We start from the raw sequence: 12521 nt of genomic DNA, 5'->3' as shown, positions 1-12521 counted from the left end.
TCTGTCTGTCTGTCTCTCTCTCTCTCTCACACACACACACACACACACACACACACACACACACACAGAGTGACTGGCTGGTCCCCAGGACTCCCAGCTCTCCAAGGCCTTCAGTAGTCACTGCCCCACCTGCTGGTCAAAGGGGGAGTGACATTTAGAAATGGTCCCAGGGGCCACTACCCTGGGGGTGGAGGAGAAGGGAGGGGACCCTAGGTGGGCACCTCCCGCTGTGTCCCTCGGCTAGTCCCCGCTGAGGACAGGTGTGAGCTGGTCCAGCGGACCGGAGAGCCGGAATTGGAAATGATTCCCACTGTCAGCATCCTGCTCCGGGCTGGAATCAGCTCCCTCTGGGCCTGTCCTGCATCCATTAGAAGCTCCGAGTGCCGTCTATGTGTCTTTGATTAATAAAGCATGGGAAAGAGAAGGCATGATTATTTAATAAAGCAGCCTGTCCAGGAGTAAAAGTCTTTCAAAACATAGGGCCCAAGGGGGAGAACTAATGATAGGAGCCAGAGCCGCATGGGCAGCCTGGGGCCCTTGGGATCTAAAGGATCCAGGGTTTGAGACCCAGCTTGGCCGCTGCCTGGAAGTGTGGTGTGAGAGGCATTACCTGCCCCGTTCTTTACTGTCAGGTCTCGACACTTAGTTCATGCCTCTGCTCACCTTCCGGGGCCTGCATGCCGACTGAATGGGATAGGTCTAGAAAGTGGTTAGCACAATCCTCTCCAGTGCTTATTCTTATATTCCTCCTATAGGGTCACTATTCTCCATCTTGCAGACCAGTAAACGGAGGCCCAGAAAGGTGAAGTCACCGCCCCAAGGTCATCAAGGAGGAAGTGGCAGAGAGAGACCCTGAGGGTTGGAGAGCATGCTGACCTTGGAGTAGTCTCTTCACTCTTCTAGGCCTCAGTTTCCTCGTCTGGAGTCACAGTGTCCTGGAGGCAGAGCTGAGAATCCCGCTTGCGAAGTGGGAGCCTTCAGTGAAGAATGGCCAGCGGTTGCTATGCTCCAGTGTCCCTGGGGGCTCATCTGCCTGAGGTTGCTGAGCCGGCTGCAGGCCCAGAGCTCTTGCCCATACACTCCACCTCCTTCACTAGATAGACCTAGAGGCAGACGACTAGGTGGTAGGAAGAGGGGCACAGACGCTGGGGCACTGGAGAAATGGCCTGCCGCTCCCGACTTCCCCACCCACTGTGCTGGGCTCCAGCGACGGGCCCACGCTGGATCGGTCCAGTGCTGGCCTAGGGTCTCTGCCACAAGGCCCCCAAGGTCGGGCCCTGCTGCTGGGCTTCTCCGCCCTTCCAAAGCTGGGTGAAGAGCGAAAGCAAGTTTTTTTGTTTTTGTTTTAAATTCCACTGGATTAGGTCTCTGCTCCCCTCCAGTCCCGCACTGCAGCCGCGTGCGAGCAGGTCACAGGCCAGATGGTGTCCGCGAACTGTTTGCTCCTTGCACCCCTGAATGGGTGAGCACTTGGGATTTGCAGTTGGAGGCGGGGTTCCTCTGTTTTGGGAAAAGTCCCTAAGGATTCTGTTCCACGCCTTCCTACAGTCCCACAGGACCCCAGGCCCTCTCCACACCCCCACTTGTGGCAGGGAAGTTAAGGGGCTTTCTGTTCCAAATCCCTGTCCCCAAGCCCTCTGGGGGCTAAAGCTCTGTGAGCGCAGGGCATGCAGGCTGCTTGACATTGACTCACTCAGTGAATGTCACTCCTTCCCTGGAGCACCCGAAGAGTCCCCAACCCAGGTCCTACCTCCGGGGTCTGCCTTCTTGCTGTTCCCCTGGATGACCCCCTTCCCTCCCATCATGTGAGTGCTCAGCCTTCAGGTCTCTGCTCAGTGGGCTGTGCTCGTGGCCCTGAACCCGCCCCAGGCCCCCGCAGTCCTCATGAGGCACTCATTCATGTGACTGACACACCGGCTGGGCTGGCCTCCGTGCTCCTGTGGCCCGCCCCCCACCCAAAGCTGATGGGCTGCACAGCCAGGCCAGCTCCTGCCTTCGGGGACCCTGAGATCCGGCTGGGATCACAAGCCAGCCCAGAGGTCCCCCTCTGCTGCCGTGACCAGGATGAGGCTCTGGAGTGAGCTGTGTGCAGGGAAGGCCCTTCCAGGGCAGGGTGTGGGGCCCACGCAGGGAACAGGCCCAGAAACAGAGGCAAGCAGGGAAGAGCCACGTCAGGTAGTCACTGTATTTTATTGGAAAACATTGATATATATTTTTCTTCACAGCTTGAACTGAACACAATATTGCCCGGTTTAAAAAAAAAAAAAAAAAAAAAAAGAAAGAAAGAAAGAAGAAAACCCAAACCAAAACACTCCGAAAACGTCCACAGCCTCACGCCTACCTGCCCTTCCCCTCAGCTCTTAGCTGGGTCTCCCATGACACCCCGTCCCTCCCCGTCCCTCCCCTCCCCTCCCCCCGGAGGCTGGGTGCCAGAGGGTAGATGAGGAGGTTCTCAAAGCTGGGCAGGTCCCAGGAAAAGCCACTTGAACAACCTGGGTGGGGGTGGGGGGTGGGGCAAGATGAAATGAACGAAAAGAGGAAAAGAAGAATCCAGACGACCAAACTGCCCACATTGACTTACTTGTCCCAGAGGCGAAAATCAGAAGCAAGGTCACGGATCATGCTGGGGGAGTGTGGGGGGCAGGCGGGGGGGGGTGTCGGAGGGGAGAGAGGGCACGGAGACCAGCACGGGTGTTACGGAGCCAACCGAGTCACCGCGGAGAAGCGGGAGGGGGCCGGCTGACCAGGCCACGGAGCTGCCCTCGGCCGCGGTCCCGGGGCCAGCTGGCCCGTAAGACTGTCTTATTGCAGGGGTGTTCTCTCCGGAGCATGGCGGGCTCATCTTCCCTCTCTCCACCCTCCAGCTAGCCCGGCACGGTTTTCAACAGGATCAGTTTTAAGGGGAATAAAGAAGAAAACCAAAGGAGAACCTGTACAGGACAAAGCAACATCCCTGGCTCTGCGGCAACAAGGGGACTTTGGCGCCGGGTGGGGGACGGTGGGAGGGGGTCGCACGGGGCAGCGTGGGTGGCATGGGACGTTAGCACCAGGTATTTACAGAACAGCTCGAGATCGCTTTAGGAACACGGGCACATACAATTCGCAGAGCGGCCATCTCAGCAGCCCCTACCCAGCCCACCCCCAGGAAGCCGATTGGATGGTCTCACGTCAGCCAGTGGGACCTCAGTGGCGTCCACTCTATCCGTCCCCCTCCAGCGGGAAAAAGAATGCCAGCTTCCAAGACACCCTCGCCCCCATCCTGGACCATATCCAGTCCACACCGCGACTCGAGTACCCCACCCCCAGCCCTTCTGGAATGCCTCTCTCAGCACCCTGCCCCGAAAGGCTGCTGGGATGTGCACAGGGAATCACAGGGCCGGTCGCATGCAACAGCGGAAGGCATGCTCTCCTGCCTGGGCGAGGCCTCATCCCCTCCCCAGCAGGGCCGGGGACAGGGCCGGCAGCCACCCCAGCACCCAAAGTCAGAGGACACATGAAAGGAAACAAACCAAAAGAGAGGGGAGCCACCCGGGCTGGAGGAGGAGGGCAGAGGCTCCCCTCGGGGGAAGGGGGCTGCGTCCAGGAGTGCATCAGGCCTCGGAAGATGAGAACGGAAAGGGGGGAGGGCGAGAGGCAGAGATGAGGGGCCTGGGAGGAGACTCAAGGAGGGAGAAAGAGCAGTCATGCAGCTTGGGACAAATCTTTTGTTGCTTTATCAGATTCTCAGTCAATCAACTGGTGTTTGCTAGAACCGGGGAACGCAGGGGAGTGTTGAAGAGAGCGCGCGCGCGAGAAGAGAGAGAGCACGAGAACGGGCATCACCAGCTGCCCAGGGGCCTTCACTTGGCAGTCATCATCTGTACAAACTCTGTGAAGCGAAACAGAAGGAGCTGGTCAGAGCGGGCCAGCGCGCCAGGCCAGCGGCCCTCCCGGACACGAGGGACTGGGGGCTCATTCCTGATGTCGCGACGCAGACTTGCTCAGGAGACCGCCCCCCCCACCCCCAGCGGCCACTTACCTTCATAATTGACCTGGCCATCCCCATCGATGTCGGCCTCTCTGATCATCTCGTCCACCTCCTCGTCGGTCAGCTTCTCCCCCAGGTTCGTCATCACGTGACGCAGCTCCGCAGCACTGATGTAGCCATTGCCGTCCTGGGTGTGGGGACAGGGCAAGGCTCTGAGCCGGCCAGGGACCGTCAAGTCACCCCCACCCGGCAGGGGAAGGGGTGAGGTCGCAGGGCAAGCAGCAGCGGAGCGGCCACTGGGACCCAGGCCTCAGGGAAGTGGCGTCCTGGGGCCCCAACCAGTCTGTCCCCCCACCCCGCAGAGCCCTACAGCTACTGTGGGAGCCAAGCGCCTACCTTGTCAAAGACACGGAACGCCTCTCGGATCTCCTCCTCGCTGTCTGTGTCCTTCATCTTTCTGGCCATCATGGTCAGGAACTCCGGGAAGTCAATGGTCCCATTCCCTGGAAGGTGGGCAGGGGAGTCGGCAATGTTCTTGGTCCGGACCTGGGAGACTGCCCCAGTGCCCTGGCAGAGGGGATGCAGGCTCATCCGTCGCCCCAAGGGAGGCTCCCAATGGTCCTGAGATGCGACCGAAAAGGGGGCCACCCCCCACCCCATGGGGCTCACCGTCCGCGTCCACCTCGTTGATCATGTCCTGTAGCTCCGCCTCAGTGGGGTTCTGTCCCAAGGATCTCATCACCGTCCCCAACTCCTTGGTGGTGATAGTCCCGTCTCCATCCTTGTCAAAGAGGGAGAAGGCCTCCTTGAACTCTGGGGTAAGAGAGGGAAGGAATCGGAGGTCAAGGACCACGGGGAAAGCCTCAGTGAAAGGCGGCCACAGGAGTCCTCCCGGAAGGAGCCAGGAGGAGCCTGCCAGTCTAGGCCCCTCGCTTTGGTGCTCGGGGCAGACCCCTTCCTTTCTTGGGTCAACATTAATTAAGCACCTACTTTGGCCAAGCTAGCTCAGTGAGGACCAAGGGGCAACAGGCTGACAGGGGTCCGCAGAGAAGTCTACATTTCTTTCTGGTCCCTGGCTTCGGCTTCTCCCTCCCATGATGAAATGGACTGCTGTCATGGAGTGGACAAGAGCGGAGAGAACTCTCCACCTGAGGTAGCCAGCCAAGGTCAGCCGGCTGGGAGGGGCAGGGGAAGCTGCAGAATGCCTTGGGCGGTCCTCCCGGGCCAGTTCCCCGCACCGAGCGGCGGTGTGCGGCCGGGTGTGGTGCGGTGGCGTCGGGGGTGGGTGCGCAGCAGCGCGGGCCGGGAGGTGGGGGGATGGAAGCAGAGGGGACGGCTGCCAAGCTGGGATGGAGAGCGAGTGGCGCTGAGTGGGAAGGCCACAGCTGGGGACGCATCAGGCGCGGGGAGAGGAGCACGTGGCTGCTGCCCTCCCACTGGGCCCATTTTGGCACCGGGTGCTCCCTACCCCCAAAACCCTGGGAGAACAGATGCCTGGCAGCCTATTCCCAGAGAGTGTGGGCTGGGGTGAGGTGGTGGACAGTTTGCTAATGGGGACAGGGTGGGGAGCGTAGTCTGTGTTTGTGTCACGTAAGGGCAGAGCCCGGGCGTGGGTGGCAGGTGCGGCGGGAGACGCGCGCACAGCCCAGAAGCTGTGTTCCCGAGCCTCTGGGCCACAGGGACAGGAGTCTCTTTGGGGATGCCGGCACCTCTCTGTACTGAGGCCTTGGGCCTCTTGTGGAGGGCAGGACCCGGAGCTCACGATCACTCCACAACCAGGCGGTACTCCAGCTCTCCTCCGTGGGTCTCCATGGCCACTGGCAGCCAGAGTTTAGAAGCTGGAGGTGTGACAGCGTGCTGGGGGCGGGGGCGGGGAGGAAAGGAGAGAAGGCGAGTCCACTCCGGCCTCCTCCGCGGTGGCGGTGCACTCGGCACTTAGCCTGCAGCCTGCCAGACCTGACAGCAAAGCTGGGGCTGGATAGCTGCTGGGGCCCAGGCCCATTCTGTGAACCCTTCTGCCTGTCTGCTCTGAGCTGGCCCTGGGCTCGGAGGAGAAACCAAGAGCTGGCTTCTGTCCCAAGCAGCTCATGGTCTTGGGAGAGGGAGACCGAGAAGCCCACCTAGTGACACGATAGTTCCTGTAGCGGTGACTCTTCTAGGGTGGATGGGCCAGGTGGCTATAAAAATGAATTCGATGGGATTCCAGGATTTCTGCCGGCTTCCTGGGGGATATACGGCCATTCCTTTATTCCCCTATGTGGCCAACAAAAATTTATGGAGCTCCTACTATACTCTAGGCACTGAAGGTACAGCAGGGACCAACAGAAACAAACCCCAATGCGAGGAGCTCACGTCTAGTGACAGGAGATACAGAGGGTGAAGACACAAAATACTTCCGACACCGAGAAGGGCCACAAAGGCAATACACAGGGCGATGGGCTGGAGGGTAACGGCAAGCTGTCCGGCCGGGGAGGGCAGGGAGGGAAGGCCTCTCTGAGGTGACATCGGAGCAGAGACCCGGAGAATGCAAAGGAGCCGCTCATGCCAGGAGCTAGGGGAGAGTCCTCTCTGGCCGAGGAAAGTGACTCCAGACGTGTGAAGGCGAGTGCAAAGCACAGGCAAGTACAGAGGGGGCAGTGACAAGGGGGGCTCGCCTTCGGAGCTCAAGGTGGGAGCTGGGACTGAGAGCTGGGTTTGCCCTGCAGCCACCAAGCATTAAGAGGACCCCAGTGGCCCGCAGCCAGGAGAGGACACAGCTCTGATATCTGGTGCGTGCCCGGCTCAGGGCCACGGGGGTCTGTCTGGTGTTCCTGGGGGGCAGTGTGCTTCTACCCATGGTCCCCAGCGTTCTAAGCACAGGACCCAGCACTGGGGCAGGGGCCATACAAGTCCAGCTGTCAGCTGCTACTCCCGCCGGGGTGAGAGCTGGCTGGGCATGCAGAGGCCTTCCTGGGACAGGGCAAGGAGGAGGAGGGTAGGCAAGCTCACCTGCGATCTGCTCCTCGGTCAGCTGGTCAGCCTAGAAAAGCGAGGAGACAGTCAGTCCCGGGGCTCACCCGCAGTGGTCCCCACATCCTGCCCGCTCAGCTCAGCGGCCCCCTGGTGAGGCCGGCTCCACAGGACATCCCCTGCCCCTGGGCTAAGGAGCTGCATGCCAGGGCCCAGGGCTGCAGGAAGGCCAGGTTCTGGGAGGAAGTGTGGGGATTCAGGACTCTAGGGGAACTAGAGTGGACTGGAAACCCAGGCCTGGCTGCCACAGGGCCCAGTTAAGTTGCCCAGACCCAAGGCCTTCCAATCTTGACCAGTGCTTGGGAGCCACGATGGGTGGGGAGACGTCCTGCTCCAGCCCAGCTGAGCCGAGCCGAGCCGAGCCGAGCCGAGCCGAGCCGAGCCGAGCCAGCACAGCAGGTTCCTGTCTGTTTAGCTGCTGCACTGCTGCCACCGAGAGCCCCAGGGGCTGAGTGAAGGGAGCACTTGCCCTGGAGGCCTAATCAGGCATTTCTAGAAGGCTCCAAACCGAAGCAGGCCAGTCCTTGGGTAGGACGGAGGGAAGATGTCTGGGGCTCTCGGCTAGTTTCTGTGTCACCTATTTGGACGCAGCCGGCAGGAATTCTCCTAACTGGTCGCTCTGAATCACTCTGGGTACTCTGGTAGGGCCACAGGCAGCCGCCCCACTTCCCCGTGCACAGGGCAGGCGCAGGGCACTGTTCTGTTCTGTTCCGTTCCTTTGGGGCCGGAAGGGCCAAGGCAGGGCAGGGGCTGTGGGACCCAAGTCAGCTTCCCCCGGCTTCGCTGCAGCTTTTAACCCTTTCTAGTCCTGGCCACTCTGGGGACTGGCCAGGTGGGGGCAGGGAGCCCTTGCTGCATGCTGGGTTTGGGGATGGGGCAGGGGAGAGGCACAGACCAGCTTTCTCTGCACTGGTGTCCTGCAGAGGAGCTGGGTGGGCGGCTGAGCCCCAACATTTAGCTTGAGGCAGCAAACACATGAATTTTCCTTGGTTTTTGCCAATGTTGCCAAGAGGGCACCACCCTGCCTGGTGCCCAAACGACCGCCCCCTCCTTTACTTCCTTTTACAATCGGGAAAGGGGCTCCGTGTCTCCGGCAGGGCTCCAGCCTGGAAGCTGAGAGCCCTCAAAACCAGAGCAAAGAGAGCAAACCGTCTGCACCATGGTTCCAGAGCTTCCCCGGCAAGCTAGCAGTGACCCACCCACCCCCACCCCGTCCCAAATAGAACTGGTCACATCAGAGCTGGTCTAAAATGTCCTTTACGTTTTTGTTTGTTTTTTTAATCAAAGGGGGAAGGAACTTGAGGCCAAGCCCCAAAAAGGCAGAAGGGGAGGGGAAATCAAAGTGATGATGACAGAGGAGAGATGGCTGAGGGAGGAGGGAAGAAGGAAGGTAGAGAAGAAAAAACACGCACATTCTGGAAAAGTCCAAAGACTAAAGGGAAGGTTAGGAGGCCAAACAGAGACCCTTCTGCATTGCCTCCAAAGGAGACGTGGGGGCTGCTGGGCTCTCGATGCCAAGCCGGCAGCCCCAGCCCACGAGCCCCCTGCTTGGGCCACTGCCCTTGGCTCCCACGGGCAGAGAAGCCTGGTCCTGACACCAGAGGAAGCTGCTCGGGGAACGTGAGAAGAGAGGATGGGCTTCTGGTTACCAAGGCCAGGCGATGCCAGGGGAGAGGGAAGAGAAAGAACCGAGGGCAGAGAACAGTCTGGGGAGGAGGGCAGCCATTCCATCTGCTCCTGCTTCTCTCTGTCTGGCCCAGAATGGAAGGAGCCAGCCCGAGTGGGGGGCTTTCCCACCCCTACTGCCCTGCTCTGCAAGAAACCCAATTGTTTCCCCACTTTGGGCAGCCCTGTCAGGGGCTGGGACACGTGGCCCCGCGTGCCCAGGAGTGGCTCTGAAGGGCTGGGGCTGCCAGCCGCGGCTGGAAGGCGGGGATGATCCACACCAGGTACAGGGCTGCAGCAAACAGGTGTGGCTCGGCTTCCAGAGCCCATCAGACGCTCTCCTGCCTGTTAGAAGACCCCTCCCTGAGCCCGTGGGGTGAAGGAAAGGTCCCAGCTCCCAGCTATGGGTCTCAAAGCATGGCTGCTGCCCACAGCACTGATCACCCAAGAGACTGTCATCACCGGGGACCCCTTCTCAGGATTTCTTCCCTTTCAAAATCTGAGAATTTTACGCTTCCCAAAAATTGTCTCCAAAACAACCCAGCTGGTCTCCTGCTTCCTTATTCCTCATCTTCGGCTCCAGCAAGGGGCCGGGCAAGAGATAAAAAAAAACACACACACACACAAAAAAAACCCTGGGGTGGGGGAGGGAAGAGGTATTATTTCTCCGCTGTGACCCAGCCCCCAGCCAATGCCAGAGAGCAGTGTTAGATGAGAGCAGAAACCAAGGCCAGGGCCCCTCATCCGGGCCAAGGAGAGCCACAGCGCTCAGGCCAAAGTCCAAGGCCGGTGACCAGGGCTCGTCCCACCCACACCTTGCCGATTACAAGTAGGAAGAGAAACTAGCTGGGGCCGAAGCTCAGGTCCTATTTGGGACGCGATTGGGCGGGTGGGGGGGGTGTGCTCCTGGCACCAGCCGGGAAGGCCTTGCGGGCTCTTAGAGCAAGGTTCTGCTGGGGGAAAATAGGGTAGCGGCAAGAGGAGCCACTAGGTCTGTGTCAGCAAGTCTGAGATCTGATACACAGCAGCGGCTGCTTGCTCTCCCGGGCCTTGCCAGGGAGGAGGGCTGCGCGCGGTTCCGAAGCTGAGCCTGGGGGGGCTGTGGGTGCTGTGGGTGGCAGGGAGCAGGAAAGAACCAGTCTGCTGGTTTTCTCTCAAAGCTCCAGCTGTGTGAATGAACAGAGGCGCTCAGTGAGGGCCCCGGACGACGGAACAAGTAGCTCTCGGGCAGAAGAAGGGGTCCCTCTGGAGGTCCTCTCTGTTCCAGCTCTGCAGCCCCCACCCCGAGGCCACGGGAACAGGCGTCCAATTGTCACCGACGCCACACTGTACTGCACTGTCATTTGGCACAAGTGAGGAGACGCGCAGAACAGTGCCCGGAGCTGGAGACCACAAGAAAACCAGCACTCCTGTGTGGAAAAAGCAGCTCTCTCGGTCTGCAAGGGGCAGCAAGGGGGTGAGATTCAAGGCTTAAAAGGCTGGCTCGTTTGATGCATCCCAAACTTTGGTCCCCCAACCCCCCCATTTCATGCTGCTTCAGTGCGCAATAGGGGCCTGAACAACTCCGCCCACCTGCTCCCACAGCCAGGGCGCCTCCTGCCCAGCCCCATCCTTCCTGGGGAAGGGGGACCATACAGCCACTCCCTTCAGCCTCTGCAGCCCACTCCCCATTTACACTGAACAGTCTTTGTCCTGGTCTTTCCCTGGAGACTTCCAGGGAGCAGCCCACATCCACCTCCAAATCTAGGCCCACCTTGGCTGCCATTCATTTTCTCCTCCAACACCCCCCCCCCCCCCGCCCCCGCCCTCCTTCCACCTCACCTCCCACAGCCCAAGCCAGGCTCCTCTTCTACCCCCACCTTCTCAGGGACCCAATGCAACCCTCCGCCCCAGCCCCCTCCCATGAAAACCAACCTCCCTAGTTCAACAGCCTCAACCCACTAGTAACCTCAGAACCTTTTCTGGCTGCCCCCCAAACCAACCACGAGGTCTCCTGCTCCCCCACCACTGGCAAGCACCAGTCTCACCATGAACCACCTCCCCGACCCCAATCCTTTCAGTCCCTGCAGGCTCCCAGAGCATCTTCCAACCTCCACTGCTACCCACCCCAGGCTCTTCCTCCCCTAAGCTTGCACCTCACCCTCCTCCTCCTCCCTCTGCAATGCTGGTCTTCCCAGAACCACCCCCCTTTCCCCTCCGGGGTCTGATCTGCAGAAGTCGCCCCCATCCCTGCGACTCTCCCCACCCAGGTCCAGCAACACACGGCCCCCTCTCGGGAGCTCGCCGGCAGCCTGGCCTTCCTCTGATCTCCCTTCCCCGCATCCTTTGAGGACCCAAAGTCTTCATTAGGGCCCGAATACCCCCTTCCCCGGCCAATGCTTCTTACCTCGCCCTTCAAGGGGTCCAAACACCCCACCTCAGAGATCTAACGCCCCACCCTGGGTCCAAAAGTCCTTTTTGGTGTCCAAACCCCCTCTGAGGGTCCAGATGCCCCATTCTGGGTTCAGATGTCCCCTTTGAGAATTCGAGTGCCCATTCTGGGGTCTAAATACGCCACCTGGTATTAAAAGTCGCTTTTGAAGCTCCTAACCCTCTTCCGGGATCCAAACGTCCCGCTCTGGGCTCGAAGGCCCCCAAAAGAGGGGCCGAGAGGGGTCCAGGGGCGCTCGCCGGGGCCCCGACACCCCCTATGCCGGGTCCACTCGCCCTTTCAGGAGTCCTGCCCCGCCGTCCCCGCCTCAGAGCCCCCAGCCTGGGCGGCCCCCCAGCCTCACTCACCATGGCGAGGCCGGGGTGTCCGGAGCGCGGGGATCAAGGTTCCTCCGGCGGCGGCAGCAGCTGCAGCAGCTCGAGCTCCGCCGCGCGTCCGCGCCTCCACACTCACTGCCCGCAGCGCGCGCCGCCGCCGCCGCCTCCCGCCCCAACGGTCCTTCAACGGCCGCCGCGCGCGCGCCCCGCCTCGCCCGGCCCCGCCCCGCCCTGCCCGCGTGCCGCCGCACTGCGGCGGCGGCGGATCCCTCCGCGCCACACTCCTCACCGACGGACCAGCGGACCTTTCGCGCCCGCCCCACACAGAGCCGGGCTTTGCCTCCGGCCGCGCGCGCCCGCGCGCGCACCCGCCGCGGGACTACTTTTCGTCGCCTCGCGCTCCGCCCCCCTGCGTCCTCTCCACTTTCTCCCCCTCCCGGCGGAGGGACACCGCTGGTATGGCGCGTGACGCGTCTGTGTGTGAGCCGCGCCGCTATTGGGCCTGGGCCATGGCGGAAATGAGAGCGGGGTGCCGATTGGTCCGGCCTTCCCTGCAATGCGTCAAACTGGGGCGAGCCACTGCGTGGTGGCGGTGGGGAAGCCTGATATGTATGGCTGCTGCGAGCCGTGAGGTGTAACGAGGCGAAGGGAGAAGCTGTGTGGATGTTAGATATGCAAACACAACGTCTTGGTGGCCAAGGAGTGTTAAAAGGGCTGGCAAAGGGCTGGCGGAAGATGCAGAAGGAGTATCTCGGGTCTCCCCTCTATCAGATGGAAGATGGTGCAACCCAAAATACTTGGGGTCTGGAGGCCCCGCCCCCAACTGGGCCCTACGAGGTGGAGGGGTCTTCAGGGTTCTGCTCTTCCAGTAAAGGTTCTTCCAGTAAAGGTTCCACCTGTGGGGGCAGGGTGCCGGACCTGCTTCACTTTTGATCAGCTCAGAGTCTATGAAATTGGGGCCGTCACAGGACAGCCTGTGGGAACAGGGCACTCATGCATGCTTGTATGCATTCATTCAATAAGCATGAATGGGGCGCCTGCTGTATGCAGGAACCTGTGTTTGTCTGGACTGGGGAGACCGTACTTCCCAGCCATTCTCCTGGTATCTCCTAGACCCATCTGATTCTTGCAC

The 12521-nt window shown here is 60.8% G+C and overlaps 1 protein-coding gene across 1 annotated transcript; it reads right to left on the bottom strand.

Annotated features, from left to right (window-relative positions):
* Positions 1-2171: 2171 nt before the first annotated feature.
* CALM3 (calmodulin 3) lies at positions 2172-11571 on the bottom strand. Its single transcript, XM_045987323.1, has 6 exons — positions 11420-11571; positions 6956-6986; positions 4637-4780; positions 4364-4470; positions 4019-4154; positions 2172-3868 (listed from the first exon to the last, which is right to left on the bottom strand). Exons 1-6 carry the CDS (start codon positions 11420-11422, stop codon positions 3840-3842), a joined length of 450 nt encoding a protein of 149 aa, XP_045843279.1. The 5' UTR covers positions 11423-11571; the 3' UTR covers positions 2172-3839.
* Between the last annotated feature and the right edge of the window lie 950 nt (positions 11572-12521).

This window comes from Meles meles, chromosome 19 (genome assembly GCF_922984935.1).
Source record: "Meles meles chromosome 19, mMelMel3.1 paternal haplotype, whole genome shotgun sequence".
In the NCBI taxonomy this organism is placed as follows: Eukaryota; Metazoa; Chordata; class Mammalia; order Carnivora; family Mustelidae; genus Meles; species Meles meles.
This window is presented reverse-complemented; position numbering and strand designations above follow the sequence as displayed.